The following is a 21,551-nucleotide window of genomic DNA, read 5'->3' as shown; positions in this document are numbered from 1 at the left end:
AACGATCGTTCAATTTTCAGACTCGGTAACAGCAAAAATAGTCCGCGCTGGAAACAAAAAGTACTTGACGAGCAAATTAGACAGAAAAAGAAATTTTGTTGTCCAGTTGAAAAACGAGACAAAATATATAGACAATTTTCTGCTTTTTGAAACAAACCATAGAAATTTGTTTTACACAACGGAAAAGTTGACCGCCACGGAACAAAATTTTTCAACAACAGATATATCTGAGACAGATCTCAGGGACATAAAACTCGATCAATTTTTTGTGTGGGATTTTGGAGGCATGTTTGAAAACCTGAAACAAATAGAGTTTTTAAATTGTCACATAGAAAAACTGCACAGAGCTATGATTCTAACGACATCAATTAACGGAAATTCACACCAAATTTTCTTAAGTCAACAAAACGCTCTGGGTACACACGCAGAAAGAGCGGGAGGAATAATTTATGTTCATAGGTGCGCTAAAGTAATCGTACATGTTGTCGAAAATCAGTTTTGTACGGAGGAAGTGCCAGTTAGGGTGTTTTCTGACAATACCTCAGAAGTAATTAGATACACGGACCCATTTCTAGAGTATTCTATAGAAATTTCACACTGATTAATTGCAACCCCATGTACCCGAACGCTCTTGAATTGCAAAATGGGTCATGGATATTATATGGGCGAAGAATACAATTAATTGAAAAACCCAATGATATGCCTAATTATAGAGTTAAAGTCAATTGGTCAACTTCGGCGCCAATGGAAGGGTTTTTCAATGACAAGGACCTGGAACTTAGCAAAAGGGCCCAAAGGTTAAGGCATTCGAGAAAGACGATAACCGGAAGAGAAGTTTTTCTGGGACAAGGAGGTTTATATGAGCATGGGACTCTAGAGTATTTCAACACGGACTTAAAGTACAATAATCAGTGGCATGAATTGTTGATTTTTGAATACTTGGGTAATGAAGTGAAACAAATCTGGCATGTGGCCAGGGAAATAGCCATCAGTTTGAGGACTATTTTTATTGGATCTAAAATCATATTTTGTTTGGTACGCGTGTTTCTTTCAATCGACATGCTACGCAGTGGAACCAAACCTGTAATTGCACTGCAACCCATTAACCCAATGGGGGAACTAGGTTTTTTTCATCATCTAAAACAACGTACAAAGGAACAATTAATGACAAGAAAATGGACAGTCGAACGGTGTGATGGTGAAACAAACATCGTAGTTATAAAAGACTAAAAGGCAAAATCTGTACCAGATATAGCAGAAATTGAGAATGATACATTAGACTAATATACGTGTATGATATGTAGGAATGGCAGAACCAAAAGTCGGTGATTTTTGCTACTATCTACCCGAGTTGTTCGAGGTCAGGTCGATAGTCAGGCACCAAGTGTATCGGATTGTTGGAGTAACCTCAAACAAAAGGTACGTGGTGCTACTGACGCAGCTGCAACCTCCCAATATAGTGGATAGAGCCGCAATTAGCGTTGGGGAGTTAAGTGAGATGCAAAACAGAATCGAGGAACAACAAAAGAAGATTGACAACAGCGAAATGCTGGAAACAGCCTGGGCTCGGCTTGAAGAGGAGCTCCGGCAGTTAAAGGTTGAAAGTCAAAGATTAGGTGATCAATTGCTGGAGACCAAACGGCAACTTGAATACGCTGGGAATCAGCGGGAGTCCTGCAGGAGGCAGGTGGAAACATTGAAGAAAGAGTTGGAGGAGGTTACAAATGTAGCCGAAACAAAAACAAGGGAATGTATCGCTCTGGTGGACGAGCGGGAGTGCTTAGCTCGGGAGATGGAGAATGCCGAGATAGACAATAGAAAGCTAAGGGGTAGAGTAAAAAGAGAGCAAACCTCAAAGAAGGTCATACAGAGGAGGCTGGAGGCGATCAAAGCGCAGAGCCCGTTCAGTCAACCTCCAAACTTTTATGAACTTCTATTCCTGCCACAGGGGGCCATAACCAGTAAACCTGTCAATGGTTAATTAATGTTAGGTTATTTTTACCCATTTTCGTTAATCTCTATGGGATTTTCTCATGGTTATTTTCTACCGCACGGGTCCGTGTTAGTTAAACTAACAGATAACAGGTTTACCTGCTTGACGAGTCCCGTCATGAACAAACATTCTTTGACGTGTCCCGTCAAGCTGAAATTCCATGATGATTCCCATCATTATTTATGATGCCTTCTCTATATTGTTAAAATCCGGTTTACTATTAGTAACCATCTCTTTTTGTTCTCCTATTTGTTTGTGAAAATTTCGAATTATGCGTTTAATATGTAATTTATGAGCATGTCATACATTATGGTTCACTATAAAATGGGTAATAATAACAGAAGATTAATTAACCATTGATAGGACTGAAACCAAAGAGCATATTCAAAACTAAACCTTACACAATCGAGCTGCCTCTCTTTATTTGATTTACATTTCTAATCTTCACAAAACTTCTAATATTTACAAGCCATAGTTCTAACTTTGTATTAAACTGATTGTGCATATACATGTGTTCAATTAAATTCAAGTCTGAAACTTGGAAAATTTTTCTCATTAACTCCGAGGTTTAAATTGCTTAAGAATAACATCCAACCCAAACCGTAACCGTAAACAGTGCACGGATGTTACAAGGCTATCGACAAGATTTCCGCCACCGAAATTGTTGCTGTTTATACTGATTTTGCCAAGGCCTTTGAGAAAGTCCCTCTTTTTGTGCTGCTGAGGAAAGTCGCCCATATTGGCATCGGCGATTGTCTTCTGGAAATTCTGTTCGACTACCTCAAGGATTGAAAGCAGTTTGTGCGAGTGAACAATGTATGCTCTGAAGTACTAGAAGTAACAAGTGGAGTGCCGCAAGGCTCTCTTTTGGATCCTCTGCTGTTCTTTTTTTATAAACGCTCTTCCCGATGTGCTGTTCTTTGCAGAGCCCTTCCCTTTTGCTGGTGATCTGAAGTTGTTGTCCTCGAGAAATACTTTTTTCCAGGACGACCTGCATGAAGTAGAGAGATGGGTAAGGCGAAATAACACTGATCTTGCAATGGAAAATTGTTCGCAGATATAGTTCCAAGGCGTCTCGAATCAAATGAAGCTGCTTGGCGGGAAACTTGAAAGCAAACAAGCTATCAAAGACCTTGGTGTGACAGTGGAAAAAGATATTTATTGGAGAATTCATGTTGACACAAGAATTTTTAAGGCCAACCGAGTCCTTTATATGTTGAGGAGAAATGTGCATGCGAAAGTCAGAATGAGCGTAAAATTGGGTCTTTAAAAATCATTCGTTCTTCCGGTTCTACTGTACGGCTTTAACTGTGTGTCGCTGTCACACAGAGATCTCAATGAACTTGAAAGATTTCAATGAAACGTATTAAGATGGATCACCGGAAAGAGAGAACTGAACCAATCTCAACCAATTAAGACTGCTGAATATTCTTCCACTACCCATGTTTCTTCAACTGTCTGACGTATTGCTACTTGTGAAGCTAGTAAAAGATGATAACTGCGATCTGGTTCTTCCAGAGATTCCGGACGAAGAGAGTCGACAGCACAAGATTTTCAAATTGCCGATGAGACGAACTGAGAGAGCACGAAACGAATTTGTGTTTAGAACGTGCCGAGTCATCAATCGATTAGCCAAGTACACAGATCTTTGCTAGTCTACAGGACTAAAAAGTCGCATTCTCGAGATCATGTGGAGATTTGTCCATGAAACAAACATCTGCACGTGGCAAATCGGCTGCGACTGCTCAACGTGTAGAAACAACCGGACAATCTTTTAATTGAGACGACAGGGACCGGGTCGCCACAGTCGTGGCTGAAAATCCCCAACAACAACAACAACAATAGCAAACGAATTTGATATCTAATAAGTTTATCACAACAATTAGTCTAAATGGTCTGTAGAACGGAGTTGACAATTTAAAGCTTTTGCCTCGAAAGAAATTGCCAGTTAGTTCTCTGTTGGCACCCAGGAAATCAACTTGTTATGACTGTCTAAAGGATCCAAACTTACACGTAACGGAATTGCCCATGAAATGTAATTTCTAAAGGGGGAATGACCTATTAAGTAATATATCTTAGCAATTAGGTTATTTGCTCTGAAAAAATAGGAAAGTGGAAAAACTAGCAAAACTTCTTAAGAACATTCACAACATCAATTAAAAATCCATATCTCAAGATCGAACGGATGAGCGATTGGAATTATGTTTATTACTCAATGAAACTTTAATCCGATTTTAAAGTTAGCATTAATAATCCGGAGTTCAAAAACGCAAACAGAATGAGGTAAATACGTTTCGCTAAAAATGTTGCATTTTCTCACATAACTGTTGATATTGTTAAGCTCAATGTTCAATTATTTATCACCGTTTTCGCTGTGAAAGCTCAGTTCCGATATAATTCACGATAAAATGCGTCAGCGGTGAGTTCTGGGTTCATCCAGCTGTATTTTCTTTTGTTTCAGAAGAGTTCATGAGATGCAGCTATCGAATGCGGCTCTAGCAGTTTTCTCTTTGTTTTTCTGTTTGTCGTGTGCAGCTGATGAGAGCAATATAGAGGAGCTCGAAATTCGACGCCAGGAATGGGCTGAGAGGTCGCATAAAATCGATTCGTTATCACTGCTCATTTTTTCTTTTCTGTTGATAATAACTTTATTTTCAATATGGTTTCTCAAGCACAAGTCTTGGCGTTATGTGCACGAAACGGGATTGTCGCTCATATATGGTAAGTCTGAAGTATTTGGAAAATTATTTTGACGGTGTTGATAATGTGAAATTTCCATCAGGTGTAAATGTTTTATGATCTTTTCCTCCCTTACAGATCTCGTGTTACATCAGAAAATTATGTGAACGGAGGTTGCAAACAGGGAACTGGAATAACTGATGGAAATTAAATTAGATACCAAAGCCAAAATTAATAAATGAAATGAAGTTGGGATTCGAAGCAAACAAGTAATCTGCAGGAATTAGAATTAATTGCAATTAACGTTAAACTTTTTTGCGGAGTACATAACAGGTTAAGTCGCATGTACTTTTTGTAATGATCGTTTGCTATGATTAAAGTTCTTTGTTATGATTGAGCTAAATTTGTTTCACTAACTGATCGAACTTTTGTGGTATAATTGGATTTTAACCAGTCAGTTGGTTTGGAAAAGCCCAGCAATCAATCATGAAACTGAGGGCGCCAACGTAAAAAATTAATCTTTTACCTTTGATCCCTACTAAGTTTTTTTCCCGACTATGAAAAAAAGCTATTCCAACCGTTTTTTTAAATTAATTTTCAAGAAGTAGATGAAATTGATAGCGGCGTGTTACTTTGGATTGCACTGCTTTCAACTCTAGGTAATTACATCCTGCCAATCCTAAATTATGAATAAAGTTGTTCTCACGCATGACAGGGCCTCTATGGCCATTGTTGGACCCAGTGCATGTGGAAAAACTAACCTCATGTTCAACATGGTGCGAGGGTTAACATTTTATCCCCGTTATAAAAAAGTCTGCTACTTTTGTAAAGAATACAAAGAACCATTCACGGATGTACAACGTCAGCTTCCGCATATCGAATTCATTAAATTTTCTGGATCTGAAATAACGAAAAAATTACCGAACTGTTTTTTGATTTTTGATAATTCTTGCAAAGAAATATTTAACTATAAAGAATTTATAAAATTGCAACATCTGGCCGACATCGAAAACTGCTTGTTATTTTTGTTAAGCACAGTTTGTTTCACCAGAGCAAGTTGTCTCGTACAATTGACCTAAACACAACTTACATTGTTCTCTTCAAGTCGCCACTTAATATTCAGCAGATATAAAATCTCGGGAAACAGTTGAATTGTCTCCAACTGCTTACAGATTTTTATAAATTCCGAACAGCTGAGTCGTACGGGCATTTGGTGATTGATCTGGATCCCAAAACAGCTCAAGGCTTACGCTTTTCATCAAACATCATTGCACCCGAACCATCGATTTTCTACATTCCTTCACAGGAAGCAGTTATCACACCAATAGCAAATGAAAAAAAGCTTGCGTATGCTGAAGCTTTGATACTTTAACAATAACTCGAAATCAAAAACTAAGAAAAATGTTCTGATTATCGATTTGGACTTCATTTGTCTTCTCAGTAACTGTGTTATGAACGTGTTCTCCGGCATGGTGCCTATAAGCTAGACAAAAATCCAAAAATTTGAGACTGAGCTGCGACAGTTATCTAACAAAAAATTCAGAGTCGAGAGGTAAGCTGTTCCAAGCAGCAAGAGGCCATCGTCTGTTTCAGCTTTAAGCTGAACCGGGTCGACAATATTTACAAGAACTTGTCAACTTTAAATTCGTGTTGATTTCGCGCCATATGTTTATAATAGAGCAATGACGGGTCTCACAAATTTTGCAGAATCCAGAAATTCGGATTCCGGCAAAGCAATAATCTCTCCTGCGAAGAAACTCAAAACGACAAACAGAACCATCTACAATGCATTTTAGTTCAGAACAGCAAACTGATAACGTAACAACTGCTGACAAAGAAGACTAATCGATGACTAACAACATCAGCAACTAACGATATCAGCGAGATTGACCTGCTACACGCCATGCAGGTAAATAACAATATTCGACAAAGTGTGCAACAGAATCCTCAAAATTTACAATTTGGAGCTACAATTCAACTCAGAAAACCGATTGAGGACTCAGATTACATCTATGAAATCAGACAAGATAACAATTCATGTACAGTCAAAAATGGAACGAGTCGACTTTGGGGGTTATTGCGTACAAAAGTTTTTTAAGAAATGGTTGAAGAGATGCTCTTGTCACTTAAGAGCTTTGCATCTCATGTTAGCGTCTGGACGCTGGATCAGATAACGAAAATCGAAATCCGTGCAGTAAAATCAAAACCACAGGTTAGTCTTACTTAGCTCTTCCACAAAGGCTCACCCCAACGTCAGCTCTCCTTAATATCAGAAACAGGGAAGATGAAAACTGCTTTTATTTTGCTTCACTGCGGCATATTTAAAGTACGGACCGCAACTTGTACGAACTGGTAGCTCGTCGCGACAAATAATTAGCCATTTTACATATGGACCAGAAAACAAAATTGCAAAAGACCCAATTGGACAGTATAGCATGCCCATGGGATTTCACCACATGAGTCGATTTGAGGGGTTGAACCTTGTTTATGTGAATGTCTTTCGGTGAGTAACGCTTTTCCCCTTTTTCAAAAAAGATAGTTAGGATAACGTATAAACGCATTGCTTGTTTACCTCTTTCTAGATAGATTGGGAAAAAATTTCAATCCTCAAAAATTACAGCTGATCCCCTTCCGTTCACAAAGTGCGGAAAAGAGTTCCTCGAGCTGACGACCATCTGCAGGAATTGCTTCCATGTCTGCAGTTCGAAAACATGATAGGAAAAACATATATCTTGTTAACAGAAAAAGCCAGCTTTTGTGAGAATTCCAGATGAAGACAAATTTTATTTCACCTTTAGAAAACTACAAGCTCGCTGGTTTGAGCCAGTGGTTGGCTTTTTTGATCTCGAGTCAATCATTGAGCCAGTCATGAGCTGTAGAAACGATCCACAGTTTTCCGAAACAAGGACAATAAAAATGCATAACCATGCAGCTATGCCTTACTGTTTATAAAGCAAGGTCAAAATGAACCATTTCACTTTGAATTTGAACGGAGTCACGGAGTAATGCAGAAATTTGTGGAATCGCTCGAGAAGTTGGCTGACAAAATATGTCAAGAAACAGCAAAACATACTTTGACGATGTACCAACAATCGCAAGATCTAACCTTGAAAACTGTTGCGAATCGCCATAAGTCAACCAATCGAAAACCCGACAGTGCTCGACCATTGTCACTTCACGGGTGACTTCCTTGACTGTGCCCACAATGAATGTAACATCAACCGGTAACTTTTGAAATTTACCCCAATTTTTGCGCATAATCTTTCCAACTATGAACTCAACCACGTAATACTTTCACTTCAAGGAAGCAATATGCAAAACCAAATTACAATAGTTCCAACCACAGGTGAGAAATATATTGCACATGAAATCGAAGTTTTTATCAAAATGCTGTTGGACAAAAATAATAAGGAACGACCTGTATACGATATGATTCTGCTAGATTCTTTTCGCTTCATGCCATAGTCGCTTGGTTCATTGACTAAAAACCTGCCATCAGAAGAGTTAAAGCTTTTGAAGCAGCACATTAAAAAATGGCCAGAAAATGCTGTTGACAAGTTGAAGCAAAAAGGCTTCTTCCCTTTTGGCTACATTGACAACATCGACAAACTGGCATAGTCTGAGCTCCCTCCGCGTTTTCTGAGGACCAACAGTATTCAACAGTTTGAAGTTACTGTAACTGAGGAGGAATACGAGCACGCAGTAGATGTATTCAAAATCTTCCAATGTAGTTATGTTGGCGAATATTACGATATATATCTCCAAACAGACGTTTTCTGTTAGCAGCCGTTGTACTGTTTCCGAAAAGTTTGTTACGAAACATATGGTTTGGATTGCTGTCGGTACTACAATTTATCCAATCTATCAGGTGACGCAATGTTGCGAATTTGCAAAACCCCGACAAAGATGCTTACCCAGCGCGAGCACCTAGACATGATAGAAAATTTGATCCGCGGAGGGATCAGTTCCGTTTAGTGGCCATCAAAGATTTTTAGTGGCCATCAAATATCGCAAAAGTTTTGATGCACAGAAGCCCTCAACCTGCATTATAATGGTCGACGGAAACAGTCCAGATAGTGGAGTGATGGAAAAGTTCTGCTTGCCACTTAATGATCTTGATTACGATCAGTTATGGTTATTCAGAAATTGAACCTGAACTAATCAAAATTCTAGAGACTGAAGATGACCTTGATGTTGGCTACATCGTATAAGTAGACCTAGACTATCCTGACGATCTTCACGATCTACACTCTGACTTCCCCTTACCACCAACAGGTGACAAACTTGATGCATATTGGCTAAGTGACTACCAAGAAGAACTCCTTGAGCAGACGCAGGTGAGTGCCTCTCCTTCGAGTACAAAACTCATTATAACTCTGTTCCCAAAGGCTAATTATACTCTGCATTATCAGACACTCAGGTTGTATGTTTATGTTGAGCTTGGGATGGAGTAACCAGAGTTCATCAAGCGCTTGCGTTCAAACTATTCAAATGGCTGGGCTCCATACGTTCAGCTGAACACTCAAAAGTGCTAGGAAGCTAAGAAGAAATTCTAAGAGAATTTGTAGGTCTCCTGCCAAAGCTCTACTGGATCAAACTTTTTGAAGGTAATTGTTTCTTTGTTTATTCGTCCACTTTTTTGTTCGAGGCTTCAAGAGAAATAAGCGGGAATAGGTTATGGCTCACTTCTTCTAATACCACCTGTTTTGTTGCATAGGGCTACAGCTATCAGGTTTCTAACATTTATAATTCTTTTCACAGGTGATACGAAACAGACAGCTGAAGGGGTCACCAGAGACGTGCGGCAGATAATGACTCATGAATTGTACAAGCACGTTCTCATGGGTGGAGAAACGGTACGTCTGTTAAATACAAGAAATGCATCAAGCAAACATCAGTTGTTAACAGTTATCACCAATAAAAAATCGTTGTCAGGACATGGCAAGCGTTACTTTTGCCAGCACAAAATAACAGCGCTACCATTCGCACATTGTTTGAAAGGCAGATTACTTGCAACCCATAGTGGGGTTCGAGCGATGAGAGTGACAACGAAGTGTTGGCATAGTGTTCCCTGGAGCAAACCCTCCGTCTACTCTGTACACTCCAGAATCAGAGCTTCAGGTGTTTTGGTCTCCTGACCCAGGTCTCAAGCAACGAGCATCCAGCGATGATGACCTTGAAGAGGACCTGCTTGACGTTATGAAGTGTTGAGCAAACAAGAAAACCGTTCCTGGTGCTTTATCCACGATGAAGCTGAGGAAGCAGATCGATGTTAGTCTTTAGACATTTGCTCTACCTCAGCTGTTTTCCCTCGAAAACCCTCCAAATGCACCGAGAAAGAATGAAAACGCAGGTCAGACTCAAATTTAGATGAGAACAGCGTCTTTAATCTTACAGCTGACCTCATTTTGGCAGGCCCTACCAAGTATGAAACTATCTCCGACGATGAGAGCGATGTTACTCGGAAAGTTAGGAAGCAGTCAGTAATTGAACTGGACCCTGATAGTGCTAGCGTACTTTAACAAAATTAACATTCTATCTGCCATTTATGTCTCATACTTGTGGTAATGTGGTGGTCTCCCTTTGGGTTGGCCGTACATGCCGAGATAAAAGTCTCGCTCCACTTACCAGTGGAGCGAAAGTCTTATTATTGCGTTAAGTGGCTCTAGTACACGCTAAGCTTGAACAGCTAGGCTGTAGGTAGGCAAGGATGTTAGTCTTTTATGCCCTTGCGGGCACTACATAACGCGCAAAGTCTTGAACAGCTAATCTGTAGGTATACTTGGATTGAATGTTTGTCTTTCTTGCCCTTATAAGCACGCCAGAACACGCTGGGTCTTGGATAGGTAGGCTAGGATTTTAGCGCGTTATGTAGTGCTTGTAAGGGCAAACAAGACTAACATTCTAGCCTACCTAGAACCTAGCTATTTAAGACTAAACGGCAAGAAAGACAAACATTCAATCCAAGTCTACCTACAGCTTTGCTGTTAAAGACTTTGCGCGCACAAGCACTACATAACGCGCTAAGTCTGGAATAGCTAGGCTCTAGGTAGGCTAGGATTACATTTTCAAGTCTTTTTTGCCCATATGTACACTTGAGAATACGCTAAGTCTTGAATAGATAGGCTAGGATTGAATATATGTGTTTCTTGCTCTTACGAACACGTCAGAACACGCTAAGTCTTGAATAGCTAGGCTCTAGGTAGGCTAGGATTGAATGGTTTTTTAAATCCTTTTGAGCACTTCAGAACACGTTAAATAACGGTTTGGTAGGCTCAAAAGGGGACCAGGTATAAATGGGTAAGTTTGCTAACCCCCTACGACCCTTTTAGGCTGCAGGGGGATTATTTTTGAATAAGTTTCTTAACCCTTATAAGCCTTTTGAGAAACGCTTAGTATCGATTATGTAGGCTACAGGAAGACCAGGTATGCATGAATAAGTTTTGAACTCCCTATAGCCCTTTTGATTGAAGCTAAGTATCGATTAGGTAGGCTGCAGGGGTGACCTTGAGAATCAGAAAAACGTTTTTCCTTATTGACATACAATAGAGAACTTCATAGTTATATCCCTAGATCATTGGAGCAGTAGTAGCAATCTGTCATTACCTTACCTACAGCTAATTTTGAGTGTCTATATGAGCTTAGTGAATATTTGTAAATGGTGGTGCTTGAAAAAAATTGTGAACTGGTGTTGTCTGAATTTTCGCAATGTTTCTCTAAACCAGCTAGGTCCGCTTTCCATCTCTGGGGTTGCCAAAGTCAAGAAGGCAGAGTTTACTGGCGTCAAGCGAGTACAGTTCCTGTTACTCTTTAGACTTTTCATCTCCATGCTTGTTTCTCCAGACTAGACTATAATAAATTCACCGGTATATATCATTAACAATTGATTGTACAAATAAGAGCAGCGACAAGTGATGGGGAAAGAATGATTTCTTCAGAGACTATGAGAAAGAGATTTAGATGAAAAGTGGTTGCCTTAAAAGATAAAAAGTTTCAACTGAACTAACCATAGCCTCGTTTTTCCCCTCGCTCCCATCTATCCGACTCCCTGCTCCCTCCTTGCTCTCAGCTTTGCTCGCTCACACAACTGCCATCTTTAGTCCCCCGTCCTGCTCCCTCGTTGCTCTCCTCTTCTCTCCCGGGTTTGCTGTCCATACCGCTTGCCTTCTTGCTTTCCACCTTGCTCTAGGAGGTAGCTTTTGAACCAATACAAGATATTTTTCACCAATACTCCTTATATGTCCAAGTTAAAACTCGCTTAGGTAACCAGCAGGTAGCTTAAGATCCACAAGTTAATTTCTAATGATACTCCTTATATGTTAGAGTAAAAAATTGCTTAGGTAGCCTGCAGGTAGCTTGGGATCCAATACACATTTTTTTCACCAATAATCTTTATATGTCCTAGTTAAAACTCGCTTAGATAACCAGCAGTTAGCTGATGTTCAATACACAAGTTAATTTTTTAATAATACTCCTCATATGTTAGGGTTAAGAATCACTTAGGTAGCCTGCAGGTAGCTTGGGTTCCAATACACAAGTTATTTTTCACCAATACTCTTTATATTTTCAAGTCAAATCTCGCATTGGTAGCCAGCAGGTAGCTTAAGATCCAATACATATTAATTTTCATTAATTCTCTGTCCAAGTTAAAACTTGATAAGTAAACCAGAAGTTGTCTTAGGATCCAATACACATTTTTTTAAAACCAAAACTCTTTATTTGTCCAATCTAAAACTCGCTTATGTAACCAGCATGTAGCTTAGGATCCAATATAGTTTTTTTCACCAATACTCAGTAAGTACAAGTTAAAACTTGATAAGTTATTCAGCAGTTAGCTTGGGATCCAATACACAATTTATTTTTCACCGATGCTCTTTATATGTTCCAGTTAAATCTCGGTTAGGTAACCAGCAGGTTTCTAAGGATCCAATACACAAGTTAATTTTCACCAATACTTTTTATATGTTCAAGTTCAGTCTCGCATAAGTAACCTGCAGGTGCTTAGGATCCAATACACAAGTTATTTTCCACCAATGCTCTGAATATAGACAAGTTAAAAATCCATAAGTTACCTAACAGGTAGATTATGAACCAGTATACAAGTATACACCAATGCTCTAAATATGCAAAAGTTAAAAATCTTTAAGTTCTCTAACATGTTTCGTATGAGCCGATGCACAAGTTTTTTTTTCTATTGATAGAAATGAAAAGCTGAGTTTTTTGCCGCAGGCAGCTCGCGTGTGAATGCCTAAGTTTTTTCATTAATAGTCCTTGTGATAAAAGCTAAAACTCGATAAGGTGTTGCATATGTAGCTTAGGTATCAATAAGAGAATTCTACTATCATTCCTAATCGTAGACCCGATTAGACACAGCGCAATTTTTTCACACCGTCTTTAACAGAAGTTAGGGTAAATATTCTGTTACAATTTTCAAGTTAGGTTTTTGTTACGTGTACCGCATGTAGGCTTAGTTATTGACTCACCTTCACAAAATCTGAAAAAAAGCAAAACTTTTAAGAGCCAGAGTGAATACGAAATTTAAGAAACTGAGTAGAAAATCAAATCTTATATTTGTTTTTCAATTTTCTGGTTCGCCTATGTTCGTGACGTTCTTTTCTGTTTTGCTCACAAGGGATTTTCGAGTTTTCTTGATGCGCCTGTATGGTACTTTTTTGACTGAACCCGCGTACACCTGGCATATTTCATCTTCAAGGACGCAGCATTGTAAAAATGCCCTGCTTGCTCTCTGAGTTTCTCTCTTTCTCTCGCTTTCTCACTTGGTCGCTCCTCTCAACCAACTTATCATCGTTAGTCTCGTTTTCCTTTTCCTCATTTTCCAATCTTCGTTCGTTCTCAGACCCCGTCAGACTGTTCATCTTCAGGGGACCAGTAACAGCGGCGTCGAACTGATTCTTTCGACTCAGAAGATGTTCTGAACGACGATTCAAATCACTATCTGTGTACTCTTCTGTCCAAAGCTATTCCAGGTAAAAACTCGGGCGGTGGTTCGTTTTCATTGTCCATTATGTTTTGCTCCTGATAAAATAGAACTGCTTGAACCCGATATGAAATCCCGGCCTCTTGACTCATCTGCAAAAGCCATGATGGTTAATTTCAAGCAAAACGTTGAAATATGTTTACCGTGAAGACTTCCAAACGACAAGTGCTAACTTGACACAAGTAAATAGATAAACAATGATATAATTCACCAGATGAACACTGGACAGGGCAGAAATTGAACTAGCGTTGATCATATGGCGGTTGAATTGGCGTGTTGTTGACTGTCTTTGTTTAATCTCTTACATCACGCCGCTTTATAGTTCCGGCTGGCATTAAGGTTTCCTTTCATGCGACCCGATACATTACAGTAAATCTCCGAAGAACTAAATAAATGAGCACTCTTAATCGGACTGACCATCTAAAAGTAGGTTAGCTAATTGTTATATGTACAAATTATTAATAACCGTTTGTAGAGTAGTTGAAAATGCTCAGCGGAATGAATAGTTGAAAATAAACGATAGTGATAAGCACGCTGAAATGTCTAGCCTTTCTAGCATAATCGTTAACTATTCAGCAAAAGTGAACTAATATTTGAATATCTGATTTGTTGGAGGTTAAATTAGCCGAAAATCTTTGTTTGGAAGCTTTACGTGAATAAAGGAGTTTTTAATCAGGGGAGGTGGGATGTGAATTATTTTCAAGTTATTACAAACTCTTATTATTCCGCTTTTCTCCATTTTTGTCGTTACTATACGACGCATTTCATTTGAACAGTTCTGCATTGTGCTACTGATAGGAATAATGAATTAGCTCATGTAAGTGGGACCGTGGTTTAGTGGAAGCAATTTAAACCAGCGAGTTTTTTGGTTATATTTTTGGTTATCTAGAAACAATATTAAAACTTGTAATGTCCCAACGTAGAGGTTAATACACAGCTATGTATACTACTCACATACTAAAAACCTAATCCAATTAACATGTGATTGTAGGAATCGTAAGAAATTAGCGAGCCAATTTCTGTGCCAAATTTTGTTTTTAATTTCTCTAGAATGAGAAGCAATTATTGTAACGTGCGTGTTTACGACTTGAAGTGCGATGTTGGTTTTCCTAAGTTTTTAAAACCGGAGGTACTATTTGTTCAAGTGGCGGTTTGACCTAATGACGAAAGTGAGTAAAACTGATATGTGAACTAATTTTCTCAGCGAGAGAATTTTGTTCATGTACTGCGTTGAGTTTAGATTTAGTTTTTAGATTTAGTTTTTGAGAGCGTTGAGTTTAGAATGACTTTTAGATTTAGTTTTTGAGAGATTGGCGCTTATAGATGATTTTCTAACCGTGTTTTCGTCCATTTGGCCCAGTTTTTTTGAATTTTAACTTGGATTTTTAACTTGGATTTTCTAAACTCAACTTGGCATGTACTGCGTTGAGTTTAGAATGACTTTTAGATTTAGTTTTTGAGAGATTGGCGCTTATAGATGATTTTCTAACCGTGTTTTCGTCCATTTGGCCCAGTTTTTTTGAATTTTAACTTGGATTTTTGTACGGGTAAATTGTGATCGATGCCGCATGAATGTTTTTAAGAGCTTAATAATGCGTTTCAAGTGTAAAATTGGCACATATTTCTTTATTTATTTTCCATTTTTGGCTTTTTCATTAGTTTCTTCATTTGTGGATCTTTGAGCAGACGTCTTCAAAAAGAAATTAGTAATAACGGCAACGTCTTTTTGATAAATTCTGAATTAGGTTCCTCTTTTTGACTTGAGGTATTTTTGTTTTTTATTTACTTTTACACATACTGATCCAATTTTGGCGGTTTTTGTCCAAATTTTCTAAAGATTTCGTTTGTAATTTTAGTTTGCTTAACATATAAAGTCTGTTGGTGGAACATTGGTGTTTTTGGTTCGTTTTGTTGCTAATTGAACAACCTTTTGCGATTAGCGATAACTCTTTGAATTTCAGTTAAAATTTTTTCCACATTTTGAGCATTTTTTTAAAATTGCTTTTACATTTTCTCAATTGAGCCGTTCTCACTTCTTTTTGAGACATGAAGATGGCAATGTAATTTTTTAAAACCTTGATTGCTTAATAGCAATAAACCATTTTTAACCTCATTTTTGATTTCATAATTAGATTTTTCAATTAGTTTAGTTTGATTATTCGGAAATTTTGAATTTGTTTTTTGTTTGTCTTTTCACTATGTATGTATTCTCCAACTTCTTGCATTTTTTTGAATTCTTCTGAATTCTTTTTGAGTTTGTCCTTCTCGAGTTTTTTTAAAGTTTATTTTGTTTGCAATTGATTTTCTTTAAAATAATATGGTTATGAGGTTTTGCTAGCTTCTTTCTTTCGACTCAGAAGATGTTCTGAACGACGATTCAAATCACTATCTGTGTACTCTTCTGTCCAAAGCTATTCCAGGTAAAAACTCGGGCGGTGGTTCGTTTTCATTGTCCATTATGTTTTGCTCCTGATAAAATAGAACTGCTTGAACCCGATATGAAATCCCGGCCTCTTGACTCATCTGCAAAAGCCATGATGGTTAATTTCAAGCAAAACTTTGAAATATGTTTACCGTGAAGACTTCCAAACGACAAGTGCTAACTTGACACAAGTAAATAGATAAACAATGATAAAATTCACCAGATGAACACTGGACAGGGCAGAAATTGAACTAGCGTTGATCATATGGCGGTTGAATTGGCGTGTTGTTGACTGTCTTTGTTTAATCTCTTACATCACGCCGCTTTATAGTTCCGGCTGGCATTAAGGTTTCCTTTCATGCGACCCGATACATTACAGTAAATCTCCGAAGAACTAAATAAATGAGCACTCTTAATCGTACTGACCATCTAAAAGTAAGTTAGCTAATTGTTATATGTACAAATTATTAATAACCGTTTGTAGAGTAGTTGAAAATGCTCAGCGGAATGAATAGTTGAAAATAAACGATAGTGATAAGCACGCTGAAATGTCTAGCCTTTCTAGCATAATCGTTAACTATTCAGCAAAAGTGAACTAATATTTGAATATCTGATTTGTTGGAGGTTAAATTAGCCGAAAATCTTTGTTTGGAAGCTTTACATGAATAAAGGAGTTTTTAATCAGGGGAGGTGGGATGTGAATTATTTTCAAGTTATTACAAACTCTTATTATTCCGCTTTTCTCCATTTTTGTCGTTACTATACGACGCATTTCATTTGAACAGTTCTGCATTGTGCTACTGATAGGAATAATGAATTAGCTCATCTAAGTGGGACCGTGGTTTAGTGGAAGCAATTTAAACCAGCGAGTTTTTTGGTTATATTTTTGGTTATCTAGAAACAATATTAAAACTTGTAATGTCCCAACGTAGAGGTTAATACACAGCTATGTATACTACTCACATACTAAAAACCTAGTCCAATTAACATGTGATTGTAGGAATCGTAAGAAATTAGCGAGCCAATTTCTGTGCCAAATTTTGTTTTCAATTTCTCTAGAATGAGAAGCAATTATTGTAACGTGCGTGTTTACGACTTGAAGTGTGATGTTGGTTTTCCTAAGTTTTTAAAACCGGAGGTACTATTTGTTAAAGTGGCGGTTCGACCTAATGACGAAAGTGAGTAAAACTGATATGTGAACTAATTTTCTCAGCGAGAGAATTTTGTTCATCTACTGCGTTGAGTGAATGACTTTTAGATTTAGTTTTTGAGAGATTGGCGCTTATAGATGATTTTCTAACCGTGTTTTCGTCCATTTGGCCCAGTTTTTTTGAATTTTAACTGGGATTTTTGTACGGGTACTTTGTGATCAATGCCGCATGAATGTTTTTAAGAGCTTAATAATGCGTTTCAAGTGTAAAATTGGCACATATTTCTCAATTTATTTTCCATTTTTGGCTTTTTCATTAGTTTCTTCATTTGTGGATCTTTGAGCAGACGTCTTCAAAAAGAAATTAGTAATAACGGCAACGTCTTTTTGATAAATTCTGAATTAGGTTCCTCTTTTTGACTTGAGGTATTTTTGTTTTTTATTTACTTTTACACATACTGATCCAATTTTGGCAGTTTTTGTCCAAATTTTCTAAAGATTTAGTTTGTAATTTTAGTTTGCTTAACATATAAAGTCTGTTGGTGGAACATTGGTGTTTTGGTTCGTTTTGTTGCTAATTGAACAACCCTTTGCGATTAGCGATAACTCTTTGAATTTCAGTTAAAATTTTTTCCACATTTTGAGCATTTTTTTCAAATTGCTTTTACATTTTCTCAATTGAGCCGTTCTCACTTCTTTTTGAGACATGAAGATGGCAATGTAATTTTTTAAAACCTTGATTGCTTAATAGCAATAAACCATTTTTTAACCTCATTTTTGATTTCATAATTAGATTTTTCAATTAGTTTAGTTTGATTATTCGGAAATTTTGAATTTGTTTTTTGTTTTTCTTTTCACTATGTATGTATTCTCCAATTTCTTGCATTTTTTTGAATTCTTCTGAAACTTTTTCAAATTAAAATTTATCAATTTGAACTAATAATTTGTCCTTCTCGAGTTTTTTTAAAGTTTATTTTGTTTGCAATTGATTTTCTTCAAAATAATATGGTTATGAGGTTTTGCTAGCTTAACAAAGGTAATTACCAATTGATACTTTCTTTAATATTGTAAACTAGTGGTTCGATTGAGAGAGCTTAATGGAAATTGATCAATTTTGGCAATTTTTTGCAGTATTCAATTTTTTTTTCAAAAATAGGAAGTCTTGGGAGCCTAACATGAAATGAATTTTGCTGCTCGCGCTCTTCGTTGTTTTCAATTGCGTGCAAACGTTTTGGCTTATTTTCAATACAGAATTAGTGTAATTTTTTAGTTCAGTTGGTTTTATGGACTATTTTTTTTTTTTTTTACTGAATTTTAGTCGTCACTTTAGTAGGTGGCGGTTGCTTTAAGAGGTAATTCTTTCATGAAGACGACTCTTCGAGTCTTTTCCGGAGTTTTTCCGGCTGGTTTTAATGAAAAATTTTACTTTGAGCGTTTTGCGCTTTTCCTATAGAATAATCTTTGACTTCTCAAGTGAGTTTTTAACGCACTTCTTGATTTTGAGTGATTTCAATTGCTCTCATTCCGAAAAAGTTTTATGTTCAAAGAAAACCAATTGTTGAAGACTCGATGACAAGGACCCCATAGGCAAGTGGTAAATGAATACCTACATCGAGGTAACGGAATTGGAGTAAGGATGTCGGGGTTCGAATCCTACCATCGGCTTATTTTTGCGCAACCTTGAAGAAAAATTTTTCTTGGCTACAGTCACTGAAGTAAATTGCGCCCCTTATCACTCGAGAGCAGTTTTTCCAACGTTTATCGGTTTGTGGATTTTTAGAGAAAACTTCCGTTGCTTCCAGTGCGCGATTTGTTTATTGGGCCAATTTCAATGTTTTTACTAAATTCCAGCTCAGATCTGGTTCTTAAGATCAATTTTTTTTTGGTTTTATAAGTAAAAGTTAGAGTAAATTGGAGAATAAAAAAGAAGCCAGAAACTTTTTCAAACGCTTAGTTTTTGTTTGTTGTTAATAGCCGCCCTCATCCTCTCAGCCGGCTTTTATGGCGCTCCTATTTTTTTTTACTTCGTCGAACTTTTTTTCGCTTTACCCATTTTGCCGCTTTTTCGACATTTTGCGTGAAATCTTTTTGACTTCTCTAGGCTAGTTTCACTCTTCTGTCATACTGCTCAAAATCCTCTTAAACAGCAGCTGCTCAGCAAAGCAGTTCAAAATGGAGAGAGTCAGTATAAAGAAATCAAAAGTCCGAAATAGAAACGGGATAAACCCATAAAGCCCATTTTTAGATGCCCGGTACTTGAACTTTGTTCTCATAAGTTTTAGTTACTATCTATAATGCTTATTGATACTAGGCCCTGTAGCCACTCACCGAGAGACAGGAGCATTTTCAATTACGAAATGACATCAAAATAAATCGCACTTAAAAATGTTTTTATACAAAAATCAATTTTTGTTGATATTTTCTTTTCTTTCAATCCCAATAGTTATGGGAATCAACGGTGGCTATTTTCCGGCAATCTGCCGGGTATGTTTGTCAGTTGTTTCATGAAAGTCAGCGCTGTAATTTTGAAACTTTAGGCAATGTTGCGTTTACTGAAGTGCATGTATTGAGCTGAAGATTAAGTTCAAGAGCTAAAAAACTGAAGAAGAATAGATCACTTCGCTTGCAATAGATTACAGCTCCCACTATTTCGAGAGCAATTATTCCCATGTTTGTGGGCTATGTTTTTGAATTGGAGGATGAATTTTCTATATAATTGAAGAATCTTAAAAACGAAATGATGCGGAATACATGTTTCTCTGTCATTTTTGTTCTCGAGAAATGGTAGCTGCACTTTTAATTTACGTGACTTATAACTTGATACGATGCGTTACTTTTTGAGTGTCATTTTAACTTTGTATTTGATAATTTTATAGGTATAATCGTTGGAGCAGTGGTTCGTTATGGCGGAGGTACCAACTCAGAAGAGTCCTCGCCACCCGTTTTCAACACGACCACTTTGGAGCTTCCACCTGATACTCTGCATTTAAACATTGTCGATTTCAGCGTGTGGTCCTATCGAATCGAAGCAGAGGTCTCATCTCTTACGGGAACGCTACGTGATAAAGTCAGTGCATAAAACCGATATATTAGCTAAGTTTTACAATGTCAACTCATGTACTGAGGAAATCGTATTTCTATGATGCGTAAATTGTTCGATGGCTTAATTGTTTGCAAATCAATTGGCTGACTCAGTCGTCTGAACAATCTGTTTTGAACTATGTTAAGCTGCAATTGATGTATCGTACAAGTTAGCTGAGCAGTAAATAATAAACTGTTTTTTTAAATCGATTTCCAAATTGAAATGTGACTCTAATTGTTGTTTAAGGTGACCTTTGACCCGGAAATTTTCTTCAATGTCTTTCTTCCTCCAATCATCTTCAATGCTGGTTTCAGTATGAAGAAAGTAAGCTATTCCTTGTCTGGCCCCAACGTTATATGGTTTTTTGATGGGCAAATTAAACCATAATTTTATAATTTTCTTTAGGTTCATTTCTTCAGCAACTTTGGCTCTATCCTTGTGTACTCATTTCTGGGAACCACTGTCTCCAGTTTTGTTGTTGGGTAATGACTTTTTTTTTCAAAATAAAATTGGTTTTGGACATCTTTTACTGTGTGATCTTAACAGGTCCATGACATACGGGGTATCACAACTACAATCTTCAGTTACTTTCAGTTTTGCAGGTAAGGCACGCTGTTGAGATTTCTAAATATCCTAAAGTTTGGTTACTACAATAAAATTCCAAGCGAAAATGTTTGAAAATCGGGATGTCTCTATTGATTAATAAAATGATTGATAAAAATTTTAACGGGTGAAATAATTTTCTGATCATTTGAATGCTTTTGCGAGCTTAAAACAGCGATTTTCTACCGTTGAGCAGCTATCACTGTGTGGCAATAGTGACCTGCGGTAGTTTGACTTCTTTTTTCTCTGCTATTTGGGTTTTTTCCGTTCCCTCAGATTAAAAAGATTTTTTCGCTTTTTCGGAGGAGCTACGGAAGTTTAAAATTTTGTCATCATTAGCCTAATTCCCGTTGTTTTCTTCACATTTTTCGTAATTTTTGATGAATATTGATCACTTTTTGCTAAAATTTTTATAAAATTGTTAACGTTGGTCGCATTGGTTTCACGTTTAAAGATGTAAGAGAATTGCTGAATTTCTTCAATAAACTGTTAGGGCTAAAACTTTGAAAGTTCAGCATTTTTAATAGCCTTCTCAGCCGGCTATTATTGCGCTCGTATTTTTTTTTACTTCGTCAAACTTTTTTTCGCTTTACCGTTTTGCCGCTTTTTCGACATTTTGCGTGA

At 37.3% G+C, this 21,551-nt stretch overlaps 2 protein-coding genes across 3 annotated transcripts in view; one reads left to right on the top strand and one right to left on the bottom strand.

Moving 5' to 3' along the window:
• LOC142353108 (MAP kinase-activated protein kinase 2-like) overlaps nt 1-21,551 on the bottom strand; it is a 256,806-nt gene that overhangs the window by 109,399 nt on the left and 125,856 nt on the right. The gene's annotated exons all lie outside the window — the stretch shown is intronic.
• LOC142353115 (sodium/hydrogen exchanger 9-like) overlaps nt 4,459-21,551 on the top strand; it is a 62,020-nt gene continuing 44,927 nt past the window's right edge. Inside the window, exons 1-5 of the mRNA XM_075405323.1 lie at nt 4,459-4,714; nt 20,119-20,309; nt 20,571-20,648; nt 20,730-20,806; nt 20,871-20,926. Coding sequence (XP_075261438.1) covers nt 4,468-4,714; nt 20,119-20,309; nt 20,571-20,648; nt 20,730-20,806; nt 20,871-20,926 — 649 coding nt within the window. The 5' untranslated portion in view covers nt 4,459-4,467. The remainder of the gene's footprint in view (nt 4,715-20,118; nt 20,310-20,570; nt 20,649-20,729; nt 20,807-20,870; nt 20,927-21,551) is intronic.

This window comes from Convolutriloba macropyga, chromosome 14, assembly GCF_964194025.1.
Source record: "Convolutriloba macropyga chromosome 14, txConMacr16.3, whole genome shotgun sequence".
Taxonomy (NCBI): Eukaryota; Metazoa; Xenacoelomorpha; order Acoela; family Convolutidae; genus Convolutriloba; species Convolutriloba macropyga.
Note: the sequence above shows the minus strand (reverse complement) of the source record. Positions and strands in the feature narration are given on the sequence as shown.